This window comes from Struthio camelus, chromosome 16 (genome assembly GCF_040807025.1).
Source record: "Struthio camelus isolate bStrCam1 chromosome 16, bStrCam1.hap1, whole genome shotgun sequence".
NCBI lineage: Eukaryota > Metazoa > Chordata > Aves > Struthioniformes > Struthionidae > Struthio > Struthio camelus.
The window spans coordinates 20,379,391-20,399,866 of NC_090957.1; the positions used below are offsets into that span (position 1 = coordinate 20,379,391).

The window sequence follows — 20,476 nt, forward strand, 5'->3', positions numbered from 1 at the left end:
ATGTTAACTCTCTGATGGCTGCAGTTTAATTCAAAACTACTGTAAACACACCCACTGAATTTGAGGGAAAGGTCCTTCCTGCTATTAATAGCCTCTTCTGAATGGAAGATATCTTAATTGTTTGCAGAATATTTTTATAACTGTTATTAGGTGAGACATCTTTTAAATATGAGCCACCAGAGAGTATTTCACTAATATGGCCTCATTATGTTTAAGGCCTTTTTGGTCAACCTTTCAAAAGTTCTCCTGAGACATGAAGAGATTTCACCCGTCCACGCGCACCCACGGAGAAGCCCCAGCAGGACAGCGCCCGGAGAGGGCGCGTGCTTTGGAGGCGACAGGCTGCAGGTACCTCCGCCAACAAGCAACAAAAACGGCAGCTTTTTTCCAGCTGCATCCTGGAACAAGCCACTTCACAGTTTTGTCAGAAATGAAACGAGTTCTTTATTGAAATCACGGTTTCATGGATCTTGACAAAGGATTTATAAATCATGGCAAGAATTAAAGGAGTAAACAACGTACTAAAAAGTCAATTAGTAATAGTTATTGCCACTAGTTTTAAAGTATGAGGAGCAACTCCGACACAACACAAACAAACAGCTCCAACTACTAATCACAAAACGACTTCTGTAAGACAAATAACATTTACCTAAGGGGGGAAAAAAAAAATCAATATAAAGGGAAATGTTCTGAACACTCTTCTTAAATTACATTTATATTTTAATATTGAGAACTGGAATTAAATACAGGTCCAGAGAGCAAAAACATATTCAAGAAAGCAGTCTGTACAATAGCAGTTCTTATTGAAAAGGCAGTTTTTGTTTCAAACTTAATTAAATTGACATTAGAAAACAGTGTATTCCTTGAGTTTTCAAGAGCTTCTCCTTCTCAGCCTTAGGTTGAGCTTCACTATGACTTCATATTTACCACACAGTTTTCGAGGAGGAGCTGCTCAAAACAAACCCAGGTGAAGAGAAGCTGCTGCCAGAGTTGAAAATTCAGTGGAATGTTCAAGTGCAGAAAGTAACAATTCACATGCAACAAAGAGTCTCCAAATTTTTTTACCAAATATGGGTCAACAAGCTTGTGAGGATACCGAAAACAAAACATGACGACGGATGGATAGCAAATCAGGTTGGAACAGTTGGCTCACTAGCACTCCTACTGCCACGGAAATGATAACTTCAGCTGAAACATGCTAAAATAGCATAGAAGCATTAGGAATACAACTAAGCAAAGTGATACATAAAATAAATTAACCAAGCAAATAATCTCTTAAACTCCAAATATACACAAATATATAGAAAAGTCGCTTTCCATAGGTAACCCCAAGGCAGATGCAGATAACACATATATTAAAAGGGAAAAACAACAACAACAACAACAAACCAGGTTTCTCACATTTTCCTAGTGAAAGAATACATCCAAAAATAGTTACACTTATACAATGCAACCCAACCAAAACAGAAGGCAGTATGCGGATTAACCTGCCTGCAAACGAAGCAAGGGAATGTGGTCTGATACACCGCACCGCAGAAAATACTGTAACCTTGGATACAGATTCCAAGGGCACGGGGCCTTTGGCTAGCAATGTAATAGCTGAGATGCTGAATGCAACAGTGAGTCATTTTAATGACATGGGTATGTAAGTGAAATGATCCTCCCTGTGCAATGCCCTTATCAATGGTATCTAAATGTAAAACACTCAGTGTATTCCCATGACGTAAAGGTGTTTAGAAAAACACTTTCTGCTTGCCACAAATGCATTATTATTGCCTGCTGCTTTCCCTTCAGTAGGGAGCAAGCAAGTAGTAGTGTCATACTTCAGTAAGCTCTACTGCAATTATAATTGTAAATGTCTATTCCTTATTTTTATGTGCCAAAAAAACATGCTAGATACATCTTAGAAAAGGAACCTACTCGCTTAACAAATAAGTTGCAAGGAAAACATCCCTGAAAAAGATTTTTATAACAATCTAGCTGGTACTGTATTTGAAATATCGGTTACTTTAAGTATCATGTTGCGGCCAGTTTTATTTGTGGCATTCTCTTTTATTTTAAAAAGCTCCTATCCAGTTAGGTGTCCAAGAACTGTGGTGGAAACCCATGTTAATAAATTCCCTTTTCCCAATATAGTATTTTAATAAGCAATAGCCTTTACGTCAGCTACATACTCAAAATCACTTGAGAAGCCTCCTTGCTAGCGGCAAGACTAGGCATTTGCTTGAAGTTAGACAACGCTTAAATGCTTTTTCTAATCCGGGATGCAAAAGTGAGTGCTAACTTACTATGCTTAGAAGACCCCAAATATCCATGGGAATACTTTCAATAGTGAGGTATACAGCAGTCCTCAACTGTGAGGAAAAACAATATGTGCAGTCAAAAGCTAAGGTGCAGACTACTGTAACTATTTCATACCTAATAAATAAAATAGCAATGAAGGAGAACTGCCCTTTTTTGATAATTACGGGGCAACAGAGGCAGGCGCTCACTGTCACACTATTGAAAACCTGCCACGTGATTAGCTTGAGCTTGCAGCTGGAGGCACAAGTTGTTCATTTTATGAATGAGCTAATTTCAGGCAGCATGAAAATTTATTTTGATCTGTGTAAATAAGGGCCAGACACCTAGCACTCTTATTAACCAAAATTCTTTCATTTGGCATAATTAATAGAATATAACTAAGCTTTTTATTATATAAATGAAGTATCAATTTTCTTGGTAATTTCATTTTCAGCAAATAACCACTGGTCAGCGTCAGCTACTCATAACAGAGGCAAGATTCTCTTGGAGAAGCTGTCAATATCTTTGGAGAGAAGGAAGCTTTTCTAGTGATCTGAGAAACTTAAGTAAATCAATGAGTTAAGAAGTAAGTTGCACTAAATGCAAATACATCACATTTCATCCCCTCTAAGCTGAATAAGACTGCATAATGGTAAGGCTCTTAAAATAATGACACAAAGCTCCCACTAGATTTAAAATTCTGTAGCTAGCACTACATCTGACTGCACTGCCATCTTAACGTTGTAGCTGAAGTAAAAAAAAAAAAAAAAAACACACAGGTACTTTAGATTTATGGGTAACATTTTGTGATAGCCTGATCAACTAACCTTTTACTGCACAGAAAGGTGTACCTATCATTAGCAACAAAATGGCAGGTTTGCAATAGCCCGCTTCAGAAAATAGCCTGCTTGAGTAAACCAACTTCCAGTGTTAGATCACACCTACCTGTAAGTAGGAGCTACGGGACATCTTGTACTGGCAGTTTTAAGAATCAAAAAAACGTTATTACAGATAGCACTAGACTGCACCAGTTACCCACAGGAATCCCATCAAGAAAAGCATACTGACATACAGAAAGGATAATATATACAGCAGCAGACACTTGGTATCAGTGGAGTCCAATTTTCAACAGTAACGCAGCCACACAACTACCTAAGGGTAACATGAAAGGCATAACAAATCACATCCGTAGTTTAGGACAACCCCAAGGCAAGAATTTGTCTAGCATTTACAACAGAATAGCAGAGATTGCAAGTTTTAAAATCCAGCTGCCTGTACTAAAGAATCAAGATACGACAGCGAAAATTTCAACAGTTTTTCCAAGCTCTTATTCCCTCGTATTAACCAGTTATGTCTATGAATACAGCGTAGTTTACAATACAGAGCAGTAGAAGTATAAATATACAATGACTCTCTGAAGTTCAGTTACTAAGTCAATAACTCATTTTGCCTCGAAAGTTACTGTGGCTTGTGCATTGTAATAGTATAGCAGCAAATGTTTAAAGAAAAAACATCATGGTCCATATACCAAAAATATTAAAGAGAAGACTTGTTTGCAAATATGTATTTCAAGTATTTAAGTGGTCACTTCCATGCAAATCGGTCTAGCATTTCAGTTTTTCTTGGAAACTAGGTATGGTACCATGTCACAGGTTTATGCATTTTGATTAGCTGACCGGTTTGATGCGAACACTAACCTACTTTCAGCTTGAGAAAGACTGAAATGCTGCATTTTGTGCCACACTACATTATTTTCCTGGTTTCTGAAGACCTCAGAATTCAAGTGAAATTCTTCATGGAGAGCTTGTATATTTGACTGTGGCTTTAACCCATTATTGTATAAAGATCAAAGCCAAACATTTGAAATACTAATCACAGTTCAAAGAAGCCTTTCCGCTTATTCTATCACATTATTACCCCAAGCGTCCAACATTATTAGAGCCTGATAATCCACCTTCAGCAGAACTCCCTTCAGAGCAAGTCTGGCAAAATGAGACCTGGAGGTTTTGGCTCCACGCAGTTGATCCAGAAATTTGCACAGCTTGCATGGTACTGGTGCCCTCCATAAGCCAGTTTAAAGTTATCCGTTTCTGAATTAAAGGCCTAGAATAACAAGAATTGAAACAAGTGTGACAGTCTCATCTACTCCATGATCTAGAAACTAGAGTGGAAAGCGGCTATTGCACAGGCATTCCCCCCAGAATGGCATAGCACGGAAAAACCCAGACCCTCTCACTCTGAATAGATCATCTCCACTTGCAGAAAGAGAGCAGCCAACGAATAAATTTTTATTTTAGCCCGCAAAACGTTTGCAGATGGACAAAACTTCCAGCCATAATACCTGATGTATACTTTGTCCGTTACAGCGTGTATTAAGGAGGAGTAATCTGGTTAGTGTTCCATTTGATCAGAAACCTGGGAGCTAACTCACCTCGTTTCATGCACCTTCTACTAGTTCTCCTACATATCTACACAAAGGAAGAGCTTGTTCTGCCAGCCACTAGCTAGCTACTGCGTTTATTTCACTGGGTCAAATTTTGCTGTGATTTAAGCAAGTGGATATGAGTGGATATAACACTTGGTATGAGTGTTATCCTTCTATGTTTCAGGTTGAATTTGGTCCACTTTCTTCTATTAAGTGAATCTGCTTTACAAAAGGAACTTCTGAACAGGGTATGTAAAGCCATGAGCAAACCTAAAGCAGTTTGATATAAGTTGCTAGGAGGAGCAACTGAAAACAATTTTGTTAATCTAGACCCTCTGAGATAAAGTTGATTTTGTTGTTTTTCCTATTCAAAAAGAGAATGGTTAGCAGCTGTTTGTACTTCAAAAAGGTTTCTAATGCTTCATGGCTACTTGTTAAAAAGATTCTAACCCTCTCCCTCATGACCCCAGATTTCCTCCACAGATTTCAAAAAAATGCCATTGCCTACGGCATATAGCCAAAAGTCAATATGTGTAGCAAACAAACTAAGGTTTCCCACCTTCTGCAACACAGACACAGGCAGCTACAAATTCAGAAACTCACTGCGGTGAACTTTCTACCACACAACAGAAGTAGCACAAAAACAGAAAGCTATTCACAAAATACAAGCATGCAGACAAGACAAAGGGGAGGCTCCAGAGTATGTTAGTTGATCAGATCAAGTATTACAGTCACAAAAAATGACTTGAAGAAAAGGAGTCATGATTGGTACAATTGAGAATGACAGCTGAAGGCTAGTCAGCAATTCAGCCTTCCACACTCAACTAAGAGAATGATTCTATAAAGAATATTTTTTTTTATAGGTTCATACTTTTCTAGGAAGCTCTTCCACAGGTTTCTCTTCTTTCTGAAATAACGTTGAAACCAAAAAGTCAACAAAACCGACGATAATATATTAACTGGTTGGTATTACTCTGCACGTATCTTGGGATTCCCTCCCAGCGCTGCTAACTGTAATAGGCCCCTTCTGGCGATCTTCAGAGATGCATTTCATAAAAAAGTCAGTAAAAGATTATTATTAAAGTCTCAGTACTCCAGTTACTTCCCCATTCTGAAGAGTTTAACTCGTCAAGCCTTTATCCACAACTGTCACCTGTCATACCCCAGGCCCAGCGAATACAGGCCATGGATTATTTGACTCCCATCTATAGGTCAGCTTTTGCCTTTGCTACTTCCAGTTACAAACTATAGCCATGAAGATTTGTAAATACACTCAAAGCATAAACACAGTCAGATCTAAATCGAGTTTGACAATAGAGGCCATGATACTTACTTTACTTCTTGAATCCACGTTTAGGAGGCACACCCCACAGGCAAGATCTTGGGCATTTTTAATGCCTGGACGCAGCATACAAGATGAGAAATCCAGTGAGTTTTCATCTGGCTAAAAAAAAAAAATGAGACAGTAAAATTTAGGCATTTGCAGTGACCGAAACAATTTTGGACATCATGATAAAAATTATCTATCTGGTTGCTACAGAGAGGTATCAAACAACCAACATGGCAGAGACAAATTACATTTTCTCAAATTGATGCATGATTCAATCAAAGCCATTAGTATATATTTGCAAGCCTGCTATGCAATCTCCATCAATATTAATTTATAACTCTCATGCTCTTGAAAAAAGATTAGACAACAGAGGAAAGAATTTTTAAGTTCTATGTTACCACATCAAAAGAGGAAGAAAGTTTTGAAGCAAGAGCGCAGGCAGCTGCTGTTACATTTCAACTGCAACATATTAAGAACTGGATGAAGATAAACAGTGGTATGCAACAACTATTTGTGCAGCTGCAAGGAAACAAGACGTTGGCCAGCATAGCTTTCAATAGTATTTGAAGTGGTATCTGTATCAGTGTTTATTGTCCTGGATTCCATATTATTTCCTCATCACAAAAAAGCAGTTGTTATTCTTTCTGAAGGTTTTTCTGAATCTAGAATATTGCACAGCAGTATAAAATGGAACCATATTGGGCTAGCCAAACCATATAAGAGCTAAGGTTACCAACTGTCTTATGTTATACACATGCTCAGGTTAAAGAGAGATTAAGATTCAGAGAATATGCCTGGAGATAAATAAATAAGAGAGCTAAGTAAATACATTAATTTTTCTGGCATACAATCTTACATTTTGGTCACAAAATAAATGGCAATTGAAATCTGTGTGGTACAGAGCTGTTGAAGCTTTGCTTGAACACAGTAGTATAATCAAAAACAATCCCTAGAAAATGCAAGAGGCTTTAAAAAAAGTTGTCTGACCACAGAACACACGTGTACTCTTAATCCATACTCTAGCTAGGCTAATCTCATGCTTCCCCAGCTGAATCACTGGAGAATAACTGAAATACTGAAAAAAACATAGATTAAAGTAGATCGATCAAATTAATAAAGGTGCTCTAATATTTGTTTACCAAATGCATGAGTGAGGCAAATGAGAAGGTCATATTGTAATTTGCAATGAAAACCATGAAGCTATGCATAAAATTGCCTTATAACAAAATCCTTTAAAAGACAAAATTAACCTTTCCAGGCACATGCCTGTGAGCTAGGATATTTCTACATACTTATTTGGCACTGCTGCACCATTTAGGATCTGTGACTGCAATTTGAGAGGAAGGTACAATTCCCTACATTTCATTGCTCCACGTGGAGGAAAAAACAACAGAAAAGGAATCAGAAAGGGAAGTCTCTCTCTTAGATGACTTCAGAGGTACCGTGCATGAACGAGAAGTCAGTGTTTGCAGCTACTGCTGTGCTCAAAATTTAGCTGGACTGCTACAAGCCAGGAGCCACTACAGCTGCGATGACATGCGGGCAAGCTCAGACCTTAAGGTAATCCCTGTAATCTTCCAAGGAAAAGCAGTTTAAGAACTAAATTTTAATCCACTTGCTTAAATCAGGACAGAATATCCTGACAGCTTTTTAGATTGTCAGTATCAACACTACCAGATTTCCAACAGATGAATCCTAGTCTATCAACTTCATCTGCCAAGTAGTAAAATCTTGAAAGTGTAAGCTTCACACCCTGACGTGACCTGTGTAACACAGTGTCACCAAGGATATCTGCTTGCTACCACTATTTGTACTGCAGAGGTTTAAAAAGATGTAAAAGATGTGTAAAAATGGACTGATAGTTTATAACACATACTGTGCAGGGAATGACTGCTAGATCAAGATGGCTATTTCAAGCAGAAACCAAGCGTTCAGGGTCTCATTTATAAACAACTGTTCCCTGAGGAGCAAAAATTTTGCCATAATTGCATTGCAAGAAGGGAGCCACAAATTAAGATGTTCAGTTAAAAGATCACGGTAGCAACCCATTTATTAACTTAAGAAATAAAGACTCCTCACGTACATACTGAGTCAAAAGAATGCATTATGCTAGACCATATCAAGCACCTACGGACAGGTGATTGCCAAAGAACGTGAGCTTTATTGTGGTTAAAGACAGTCATTTGCAATTTTCTGCAACATACACACAGAGTGCAGAATATTTAATGGCAAGTTGATTCTCTTCTTTCTATCTTTATATATTCTGCTCCTGGCCCCCAGCATGCCCTTATTCCTCCCAGTTCCTTTGAGTATGCTTCCCATCTGGGGCTCCTTCTCTTAACTACCTCTCAGAGAGCCCCTCACCATCTCTCCCCATAACGCTTGCTCAGCTATGTAGAAAGCTCTCAAGAGCTCCTTTTCTCTCAGATCACTTGAGCTCTCTCTGGCAGTTCTGTCCAGAGATGGAAAAACTATTTTGTCTGTAGCAAGAACTAAAACAAACTTAGGCATTTCAAAATCCAGAGAGAAAGGAAAATTTCTTAGTTATTCCTGCATTGCTACATGGTGCGCTCCTGCATTGTGGGCATTAGAAGTAATTGCAGGAACGTTATAAAGACAACTTATGTCCACGCTATTCTGGCTTCATATAATGGCTTAAGTTTTAATACATTTTCTTTATTAGAAAGGTCCACAGAAATACAGGATCTCATCTAAATCATTAAGACACTAAGACAACATCATGCTTGCACATAAAAAACAGTTACAGAGAGCTTTAAACCTGCTTCTACAAACAGGCGTATCTCTATTTTGCAAAGGGAAATAAAAAAAAAAATTGGGAATTTAGGACACACTGTGAAGTCACTTTACATGCAATTATGAGGTTTCTTCTAGAAAAGCCATAGCTTATTTTTGGTCTTACCGTTAAAGCAGCAAGTGACATGAAGCTTATTAGGTTGTTCCACACTTTATCAATATCCTTCAGAAGCTGTTGGAGTTTCTCACTACACACAGCAGTTGCTTTGATACCCAGTTCAACTCTCTTTGTTACTCTATAGACCTCAACGACCCCTGTTGATATTAAACATAGTGGAGAATTGCAGATAAGCTAACTGCAAGCACACGTTCCTGAAACTGTAACTCAGAAATAGCAGGTAATATGTATGTCACGTGTAAGGTGGTCATGGATGTTTATATCACAAGTAACTGTTGAATTCATTTAGCAGAAGAGTTGCTCATTATTTCAATGCAGCCATAGATTAAGCTAAAAAATAATACTATATTGGGAAGAGTGATCATATATTAGTATTTTTCAGAGGAGATCTTTTAACGGATATGATAAATTAACACATACCTAATAAATATTCCATGCCTTGAGCAGACTGGATAACTTCAGTGCAAACAGATGAACTACTTATTCCATTTAAGGTATCATTTGCTTTCTTTATTACCTGGTGGAAATGAATTTCATGAAACGGTGGTGTTATCTACCTTAAAATACTTATTACAAAGACGACTGTCACCAACACAAACTGTTTTAATTTGCCTTTTGTATATAAAAAAAATTTGCCATACTTCCTCACATGATTTTATACATTCATGCTGTAACTCTTAAGCTGATCAGGTAAAAGTATGAACTTTTAAAATTTCAATGTATTCCCCTCAAATATTTTAATTACTAAAATAATACTTTTAGCGTATGCATGCTTTGGTATCTATTTTAATAAGAGCATTTACAATTTTTGCTTACACTCAAATGTAAAAATGAAATCTTAAAGAAAAATACTCTGGTTGCGAAACATCTCACACGTTACCAAAAAATTAACGGCCTCTCCCCCGCCACACTGAACAGCCCTGTTTCTCAAAAAGCGCTGGACAGCCACGTGCCGGTACCAATGCCCCTAACAGCATGCCTCGTTAGGTCACTGACGACACAGGAACACCAAATTAACTACTCACTTGAAAATTTAGGTAAAAGCCAAACTAATCACAAATGACCTGGAGATTAGTATAGGATCTTTAAATGAGGAGGTATCACTTCCGCTATGTGTCAGCTTTTGGTTTAATAATTGTAATCTACTCTGGCTGATTCACACCCTTTCTATGCCTATATGGCCTGAAACATTAAATGAAGTTGTACATACAGGAAGGAGGAAGTGATTTCAGAATAGGCGACACACTTACTTGCAGGGCACTTTCCAAGCATCGTTGCCATTCATACGCGTACCTCTCACTTTCCTGTTTGAAAGAAAAAGACAGTCTGAATCCCGTTCCTAATGCACAATAGACATACAGAAGACAGCTATATAAAGCAGCTATTTACAGGTTAGGTATACAAATGTTTTTAATACCTATTTCTGATTTTGTTCACTCTCCAAATGTTCTTTTTGAACTTTGAAATTTGATTTCTAGGAGTTAAAACTAGTTTCAAAAGGAAAAATAAATATGAACGGGTAAGAAGTTTGAATCGCACATTCCTACTCCAGACACGTTTTGTAACGGTTCTGCTGTTACCGAAATGGGGATTAGCAGAATTTAATCTGAGTTGTTTTACTCTCGATTCTCAACATGAGAGAGAGAAATATCTATCACACAGCCAAAAAAGTTAAGCTCTTTCCCAAAGCCCATGGTCTCAGAGCCAAAACTAGGATTAGATTTTAGTTGCAACGAATTTCCAGTCACAAGCTTAGACAACAAGTTCAAGTTATTCTGACAGTTTTAGACAACAGGATTTTCCCCATATATTACGAGGCTTTAAAGATAAGAAAGAAGAAGCCTCCTTAATAAGTAGTTTCCAATCAAAACCCCTAACCTTACCCAGGTTCTGTTTTAAAATCATGCCCTAAATTAAAAATAGCTAAAGCCCCAAGCAGCTGGGATAAAGAACACCTTTAATATCACGCTGATGGACGCCATTATTGATTTACTTGCATTCCAGATAATTCCTTACCTCAACTTCCCCAGTTAAGTCTTTGTATTTGTCTCTGATGACAGGCAAAGCAGGCTTCTCACTTAGAGTATTTGAACGATCTCTAAATGGTTGTTCCAAAACTGGTAAAGGTGAAGAGCGGCTTATTTCTCTGTCACCTAGGCTTAAGCTCCTTTTATGAGACCCTAAAAACGTTAGGATATAAACTAATTATTCTTCTACACATAAAGACAGTGACTACTTAAAATGAATAGAGTGGTAGCAAGTGATGCACTACCACTCTGGAACAAAGCCTTCTATTTACTCAGTGAAGGATGCAAATTTCCCCAGTTCTTCAGTTCTTACAATTGTTGGTACAGTAAGTTTTTATTTTTAAAAAGGGGCTGTTCCAAATGCTATAAAAATAGTGAGAAGATTCCGCTTGATTCCAGTAGTCTTTGGAACAATCCTCACTGGCCAATTTATAATTCAACTAGAGAAATAAGCATTTGATAAATGTATGCATCATGAGCTTCTTCCACCCCAAACATGCCTACCTTGAACAGAAAGGTCAAAGGTAGCCAGTTCACTCTTGATCATTTCTTCACTAGATTTCATCTTGCCTTGGGAAGTTGCCACCAAGAAGTCAAATTTGCTGATTTTTGGCTTTTCACTTTGGAATTCTCCGAAGTCATCTGTGGACTCTTTTTGCGTTTCAGAAGAGAGACCACTAGCAAGGAAGTCTACCTCTTGATTTGCGTCACTTGCTGCTACTGCATCCTGTGCTTCTGATGAAGGTCTTGCAAAATCACCAAACTCTCCAGTGTCATCATCACTTGGACCGCTGGATATTGGGCCAGAGTCTTTAAAGTTTGCAAAGGCTGCAAAGGGAACGTCCTGTAAAGCATCCTCACTAGAAAAGGTTGTCACTTTGGAAACTGTTGTCATGGTAATGTTTTCTGAACTGCCAAACAAAGTCTCCTTCTTCTGAAGAACTGAAGTGGCTGCAGAGGATCCACTTCCTGAAGGCTGGACAAAGGAAGAGAGCTTCTTGCCCTGATGAATGTCTTCTTTGTCGGACCAGTCATAGCTTGCCAGGCTGCTGACTGCAGACCCACTGTTATAGCTTCCAAATGGGGCACATTTAAAGTCATCTAGATCTGAGAAAAACAAACCCCTACAATTAGAAGCTGTTATTCAACAAATGTAGATCTCTCTACACTGCCTATAAATAATAGCAACTTGCTAAGAGCCTTAAAGAAAATGCAGTGAATTGTTTCAGTGAGGCTTAAACTTGAGTTTGCAAAAAGGTAATCTGAAAAATAGCTAAGCATATAATAAAAAAAAAAATCTCTATTTAATAGATGTAAGCCTTGTCCTTTGTTTATTGTCTTATGCTTTAAGCTGAAAGTCACCATCCCATTACGAAGACTGAAGAAACATACTAAAAATACATATGTTTCTAGACAGGACACACCGCACAGATCACCAGTTTCATTTTGCTGATACTGGTTGCAGAAATCTACAAGCAAAATGTAAACATTAGCAACTCAAACATCTTATCAAATTATTTCATCTTATCAAAACCAACCACATAGAAAACTAGGCTAACTTTCCCATCCTCTCAGATAAAGTGTTAATTAACTTCAGTTTTATATTCATGCTTTGATACAAATAAAGTATAAAAACGTGCTGCAAGAATTAAAGGAAAAAAAAGAAATGATGCTTAGGGTTATCAGTTACTGCAGTTCTGCATGACTGACTCTTCAAACTTACAAGTTTCAGGAATGACATGAAAATTGCAAAGATCTTGTTTTAGCTTTTACATATTCAGATAAGCATAGAGAAAATCCAATTATTTTGCAGAAAGCTCCAAACATTTATACTCACCCAGCAATTATATGGGCCAATAGGTTCTTCTCACTGCCATAAGCAGGTATGAGAAACAGTCTGTTTGCTTACATTAAATCCAGCAAAAGGAGACTACACAGTGATACAGGTTCTGCTAGGCTTTGTCTGCTTCTCATGCAACTTATCTTTCACATTTAGACTGAGACTGATCCACAGGAAAGGCATAAAGAGTCAGAGGCTAGATAGTTTTCATTAAAGCATTAAAAAAAAAAAAAAAAAAAAACAACCAAAAAACCTACAATACTACATTTGGCATTTGTTTTCCAGCATTAGAATTGTCAGTTTGGATTAGATGCTCAGCTGCTGCTCAGTGCCCACGGTCAAATGGTCTCAAGGTAAAGCAAACACAAACCAGAAAATACATTCTCTTAGCATCGTTTCAGCTGAGACTCTTCTGATAAACATCACAGTTTTAACTGGCTGGCACGCAGTAACAGCAACTTGGGTTTAATACAGACAGGGTGGAAACAAGTTGACATTCCAGCTGCCCTTTTTATTCAATCTGGCTATGCTAGCCTGAGGATTAAGCCATTTTAACAAAACATTTCGGCCTTCATTTATTCATTTTACTGGAAAGGGAGAATACTCTGTGCTTTAGGCTGCTTTCCAGGCCTGACCCACATACATGATTAATTAAGAAGTCTGACAGTTATACAAAATAATGATAGAAGAGTTTAATGGCTACTACAATAAAGTGAAAAGCTCCTTTGCAATAGGTCAGTGAGGCACAACGTGGCACATATCAGATATCCCTAAAGGATAGTCTTCATGCAGCTGCTGCATTTGCACACATTACAGCATTTCAATAATAAACCTTAGCATCTTGCACATACGTAGCAAGATTTCAAAGTGCCATTCACATGTTAAATCTGTGCAGCAGGCAGTTTGCGGAAGGGTAAAACAGACAAGAGATGAAATCATCTGCTTATAGCAAAACTGAATGGAAACAAGGCTCCAAGGTGAAAAGGAGCTGACTTGCAAGGGACCAGGAATTGATCACAAAAAGTGACATCTTAGTCTCTCCAATTTTTCACTTAAAGAAGTTAAAAAACAAGTTTCACTAGCATTAAAAAGATTGCCAGAAAAAAAAATATTACATAACTGTAATTATTACTGGGAGCTTGAAAATATCACAGCCTAATAAGCATCCTCTTTATTTCAGTAGGGTATTGACTCCAAAACCCAAAGATTTTTGTGTTACTATTGTTTCGGTATTCATCAAGATATGAAAAGAAAGAGTGGTGATCCTATTAGGAAGATCTGCACAATCTATTGTGAGCGATTTCTTTGATAATCGGTAAGAGCTTGAGTTGTGCACACGGCCTAAAGGAACAGTCAACGTTCTCTTCCCGGTCTGATCCTGGCTCTCGGGCACACAGCATCAGTGGCACGTTTGGATGGCAATCCGAACTGCCAAAGCTTTGCCTGTAGGCGACAGGTCATGGCAGGATGATGTTTTAATTCTTCACAAACTAAGATTCAAGATTCTACATTTGAATTCAGGCAGACATGAAACCTACCTCTATAAGTCTAAAGAGCTAGGACAAAATGTTATAGTTCAATTTATACATTTTACTCATCGGAAGAGTTTCACTGATGACAAAAACATTACTCTAGTGAATAAACTCCCCTAAAAGTTTTAAGTTATAGGGAAAACGTGTTTGGAGATGAAGTGTTCTTAGCTACAGTAGTCCTAGAACAATGTACTGAAAAGTATGAAAAATAAGAACGCACGTGCAACTCTCCATAATTTATAAATTTATAAGATTTTTAATTCTACTGAGAAAAAAAACAACATTTGCTAGGATTTGCACTGTATTTGTCACAACTTAGATGTTTTTCCATAGAGGAAATGGAATCATACTGTGTGATAGCTATGGTAAAAGCAAAGGCTTACCTAGGCTCTTAATACACTCGCTGTGTAATGAAAAGAAGAGAAAGAAGAGTTTCCTTTTATCCCTCCCGACAGGTAGCAGAGCAGCTTGCCACCAGACTAAGAAGCAAAGAAACAGTTTACACGTGAAAAGCCCCAGAGAACTCTTCGTGATGTGGGTATCTTTATTATTGGCACAAAAATTGTTTTATTAAGCAAAGTTAAGAATTGCTCCTGTAATAGGCTTTTTCTTCGAGACCACAAATACGAAGAATGAATAAATAAAGCTCCAGTTAAAATACTGCAATTATAACCTCTGGTGTAATAAAAGCTTCATTTTACTGTTATTGCAACTCAATATTAAAAAAAACATACACATAGCAGTAGTATTTTTTCAAAGCAAAAGACAATTAAGTGGAAAAAAAAGAAGCAAACTAATTGTAACTAAGCACTACACTTGGCAAAAAATAGATGCTACTGAGAAACAGCTACTGCCATTTCCTCCTGCAGGAAACTTTTGGTAAGGACAGAATCTTAACAAAAAATAACACCAAATTTTATCATAGAACGAGCAAAGACAAAATCCATTTAAAACTGCCAAAATGGTTTGCTTTCAGAATATGCAATCTTTCTTGGTAAGGTTAGAAGTAAAGTTATTTCTTATAGAAACCAAAGTTTCAAGAAAAATCACAAGTTTTCATAACAAAAAAAATACTTTGCAGCATAGGAAGAGCAAAAGCAATCTGCTATTTGAGTTTCTTTTGTTTGTTTTTTTAAAAGGATTATTAGCCTTCTAATATCACCTGAGTGACAGCTCAGCCTTTGCCGAGTTAAAATTTGTTACCGTTTGGAAAGCATACGGCAAATTGCCCTGTTGAAACATCCTAAATTGCTGTGTTAAGAATCCTGTAAGTCTACCACTAGAGATATTCACTAGATTTCAGTGAAAAGTGTTGTAACAAAACAGTATTCCTTAGTAGCCTCAGTGGCAATTCTGTGGTGTCTTTCAGAAATGACACAAGAGATTTGGATTTATTTTTGTTATAAAAATCCAAAGGCTATTACTCCCCATGTAGTTAAAGCCACAAGTAATTAGTGCTATGAGCTTTCTGTTGGCTAGACCACAAAACATACATCAGACAAAATAAAAAGGATATAGATCCTCAAAGCACTTAAAGACAAGTGGCCGGGGGGGGGGAAGTGTGTCCGTGTGGGTGTGTGTCCATAAAATGGAACTCTGATCCATTCAAATATGTAATCACACGTTCATGCTACGTTGGTATATTAAAAATATTTTCCAATGAACCAGGAATGGAAAAAGCGATCTTCAGTGTCATGCCTGAGCGCAGTAAGTTTCTGGAGGTTTTAGGAGCAGAGCCCAGTTTGTATCTCTTCCGAAGTAAAAGGTTTGAAATATTTACCATTTACCTCCCATCTCTTTTGGGCTTCCAAAATCATATTCCCTGCTAAGCATGCAACCTGCCTGACAATCGCTTGGGAACAGCCACAGCTCTAGAAGTCGGCCATACAGCTGCTCATGAGAGGTAGAGTGATACTTGCCAAGGAACATAAAGAAGAAAACTGAGAGGATGAAATACAGGTAAAACACTGTTTCCCTGCGTTATCTAATCTACAGACAAACTTGACATACTTCATTCGAGCCAACTACAACAACTTGTTTCAACCACCATGGATTAAATTATGCCTGGAAGCAATTTATAAACTGGAGTTTTCCATGTCAAGGGTTTAATCATTCAAAGAAAACCTTTGACAGCATTAGCGATATTCTAAGGCAAAAGAGAAATGACAATTCAGCTGGTGTAATATATATTTAGTTAATTTAACCCACATAGGAGACTTTCACTTTTATATTTCAGTTCCTATTCAGCTCAGATGAATAAATACAATTACTGCATCATTTGCTGGTTGTTAAGGCAACTCAGGTAGTAGCTAGCTCTGTTCCTAGTGGAACAGCATCAATGCACCAAAAACCCCCACGAACACAGTTGTTACACTGGAACCGTCACTAGCAGTCTGAGCGAAAAGTCCAGAGACCGGATGGCTACAGACACCTCCTCCTTACCCCTTCCAGTGACGATTCTCCCGATATAGAGAGAGATGAAAACTGGAAGAATACAGATGCTTTACTACTACGATCTGTATCACGCCTATCAGCAATCAGAAAAATTCAAAGCCCGTCTCTCAGCTGGTGAAGGCTGGAATGGCTTCAACGATAAGGCAGCTACTCCCAACTTACTCCTGTTCAAGAGCAGCAGTATCTAGCACTGCTAATGTGGAAACCACCAAGAATGCTGAACAGATCACTTAAGACTAATTAAAATAAAGGAAAAAGGAGAGAAAAGCCTTCAAACCTTGTGGAATTAAGAAATCCTACTACTTATTTTTCATCATCACGATAAGCAATGTTTCATAGCAGAATAAAGACCCTCTGAGCTTGCATTAGAAGTTGGGAGACAGCTCAGTTTAATCCTTTAGAATCCTAAACTAGCATTTTGAATAGTCGCTTTGTGCATCTGGGCCTTTTTGCTCAACTTGGAATGTTTTCAAGAAACACGTATGTATCTGCTGTTCTTAGAGCTCTTAGCAGGATAAAGAAGTGTTTTAAAGCCCTTATGTTTGCAGAATTATTCTCAATGAGACCAAATGAGTGAGTTTGACTGTCAAGCCTGGACAAAAATGTAATAAGATAGACAGTCATGAACATTACTCTCCTTCCTCCAGGTATGATTAGCTGAACAAATACTAACAACATAGCCTTACAGAATTAAGTCTCTCAGGTTTATGTTCAAGCCTGTGGTTTAAAAAGCTTTAGGGCCAGACATAATGTACTAGTTGTCCAGAATGAAAGAGCTTTTTCTTTTAAAGTCTCTCAAGATCGTTGTAAAGAGGAAAAAATATTTTCCCTTCTAGTCTAGTTTTTGCTCTGGGGCAAGGAAGCCAAAAAAAAGTTTGCAGTGGTGTAACATTTGATCATTATCCCACATCTCGATTATTTTTAACTTTTTACCTTCTCTGCTAATTTGACAACAATTCAAAACTGTTAGTGACCCAGAACTTGAAAGAATTCAAAGCGACATAATTATGTAACACAAATTTGCAACTGTCAAATTTGCAAACTTGTCTGTGTTTGAAAGAACTTCAACATTTAGTAAGGCAGGACTTTCTGAATAGAGAAAAAGGAAGCAGGGCCCTTTATTTTGGGGCATTTGTTAACTCACTCTAGATTAGCAAAATAAGTATCAGAACATTATTTAATGGTCTCCGAGTCATAAGGGCCTAGACAGTTATAGATTTTCCCATGGGCCCTCTTCACAAAGTCATATGATAACCTTGGCTGGCAGTAGGCAAATATAGGCAAGGAGGAGACAACAAAACAGCGATGCAGTATTTCTGTCTTCACCCCAATCAAGCTACCGCCATAGCCTCACCACCAACGCACAGACACCAGCGTGACACCCCATACCTCTAAGTCTATTGCATCCCTCTCTCAAAAACTGCTCTAAATAGTCTTGTTTAGCCTATTTAACGTTTCAGAAGTGCGCAGGCAGCGAGTTCAACGCAGTCAGTTCAAAACGTTTGAAGAGCTGGAGCTCATGGGTTCATTGCTCTACAAAAGAAAGGCACCCACTAGTTTAAGGGGATACTATAACTTTAAACTTTGTTTTTTCCAGAAAAGAGAGATACATTGCTGGACTGCAAACAAATCACACACATCCCCACACTTTCAAAATATGCCAAGATAATATTTATTAACACAGCAGGACTTACAGGTCACAAAAGATAGTGATACATAGGAGCTCATAAGGGCGTTATCAGAATAAAGCATGCAGGTCAATACTTGCAGAAGAGATATCAAAGCAGATCTGAGAAGGCACATTCACACAGGAAATGTTTAGTTGAAATAAGACATTAGAAAAGCAGCAAAAAACCTGAAGTTGAATAAAATATACAGAGATTTCCAATTATGCCAAAGAAAAGGTATTTTACAGATTTGTAAGTGCAGCAAACTGGATAACCCTTTGAGAACACTCTGATTGAGAGTATACTCTCACTGCAACGTTCAGCAGAACTCGGAGCAAATCAGGTTCATACAACGTGACTAGATTCTAATTAAAATGCTTTAATCTTGGAGTAAAAGGTAAATTTGGTTTGAAAGAAGCAGCCTCGTTGAAATTAACGACATGCAGCCAGTGCTCAAAGGGTTATAAGAAGTATATGCGAGAAAAATCAGGCAACATTAGTATAATCTACCTTCCACACAAAGAATTATAGCAAAGTTTAAAGAGACAGTATCCCCTTTGGAGAGAGCAAAACTGAAAATTTTTCTTCCCTCAGAGACGGAAATCAGTCACATGGGAAGCGACTAGATGTCCTCTTTCTCATTCTGGGCATAAACCACCTGCCTGCCCCTATCCAAAAGCTACACTAACACAAAATCTCAAAAGGCAAAGGATAAAGACATCTATATCAATATGTCAGAAAAGTCAAATCATTTACCACCACCTCCCATCCTACTGCTGTATTTCATTTAAGACACTACGCACTGCTTGCAAACAACACGGTTCCCAATGACTAGTCTGCCATTTCTCAATAGTGAGGACTACAAAGGGATACTGTCCCTTTTTGACATGAGATTTACAGATCAAAGAAAATGGAAAAAATTTTTTTTGCTTTTTAAGTTATGTAAACTTAAAAAAAAAAAAAAGACTTGAACATCAGCAGTTCATAGCTTGAAATGTATCAAACATACATAAAGGAACACATGAGCACAGAAGTATTTGTAACAAATAGTTCAGAGCAAGCTCCATTATGAGACCAAAACAGAATCAAACCGAGTAAAACTCTCCTTGTGGAAAAACATCTAGCTTGGCACTGTAAAGAGAATACAGGCTTGTTTCGTTTAATAAAAATAGCTTCTAATTAATACTTCAGAGTTCAAAAATTTAGCAACAAGCACATGATCGCCTAACCCCTTTAAATAACAACAAAAAAAATCTTTCCTGCCACAAATGGCAATTGTTAACACTGATTTCTGTGGCCAAAATTCACATCTAGTAGAAGAGCTACATAAGTCAAGCTACCACCAGAAGAGGCTAGAAAAATATTAGGAAAAAGTGCTTCCAAAACCAAAGTAAACATTCGAGAATACACTGTAGGTGCTACGTTTTTTGATAGCTCACTCAACTTGGAAATTTACCAAGCAGTAATATGAAAATTAAATGTCTTTGCTAATAAAATCATTCCTGATATTTTGTACCCTGTTATAGAGTATCTTCCACGTCAAAGTTGCCAACTTAATTTTCTTTTCCCTACCTAAAAATATCATATAATGCAAAATTACAGTACATTTTATCTACCTTCATCTGCAAAAATGGAAGAAATATTTCATATGGAAATAACCAATTTTTGCAGTAACAGCTTTTAGGTTTACAGTTTGTGTGCTCCCCCTGTTCAGAAAAGCCTTTGACTGCATAACACTTGTCACTAGAACACAGTAATGGTTCCTGTATTATCGAAGGCCACAAAACATTTAACTACATCTTATCTTCCTATGTACATATGAGAAGAAAAAGCAGGACACTTGGGAAATTTGTTTTATGATATGCAGTCAGATTGGAGATGGTTAATTCATTCTCTCAGGAATACTTTCATAAGGGGAAGTTAAAGAAGGTTATAACCTGATAAGGATAAAGTAAAAGTCCCTTAGTTTTAAATTTAGGCTCGAAA

General features: G+C 37.6%; 1 protein-coding gene across 8 annotated transcripts in view; it reads right to left on the reverse strand.

Annotated features, from left to right (window-relative positions):
• Positions 1–423: 423 nt before the first annotated feature.
• Positions 424–20,476, reverse strand: part of SYNRG (synergin gamma) — a 43,982-nt gene continuing 23,929 nt past the window's right edge. For 5 of the 8 annotated variants that reach the window (XM_068909681.1, XM_068909676.1, XM_068909674.1 and 2 more), the window contains 8 exons: positions 11,502–12,104; positions 10,987–11,150; positions 10,221–10,274; positions 9,391–9,487; positions 8,959–9,107; positions 6,042–6,152; positions 5,580–5,615; positions 432–4,386 (listed from right to left, as the gene is read on the reverse strand). In XM_068909681.1, coding sequence (XP_068765782.1) covers positions 4,255–4,386; positions 5,580–5,615; positions 6,042–6,152; positions 8,959–9,107; positions 9,391–9,487; positions 10,221–10,274; positions 10,987–11,150; positions 11,502–12,104 — 1,346 coding nt within the window. In that variant the 3' untranslated portion in view covers positions 432–4,254. Of the gene's footprint in view, positions 4,387–5,579; positions 5,616–6,041; positions 6,153–8,958; positions 9,108–9,390; positions 9,488–10,220; positions 10,275–10,986; positions 11,151–11,501; positions 12,105–20,476 lie in introns of all 8 variants that reach the window. The other 3 variants (XM_068909675.1, XM_068909678.1, XM_068909680.1) reach the window with 1 other exon arrangement.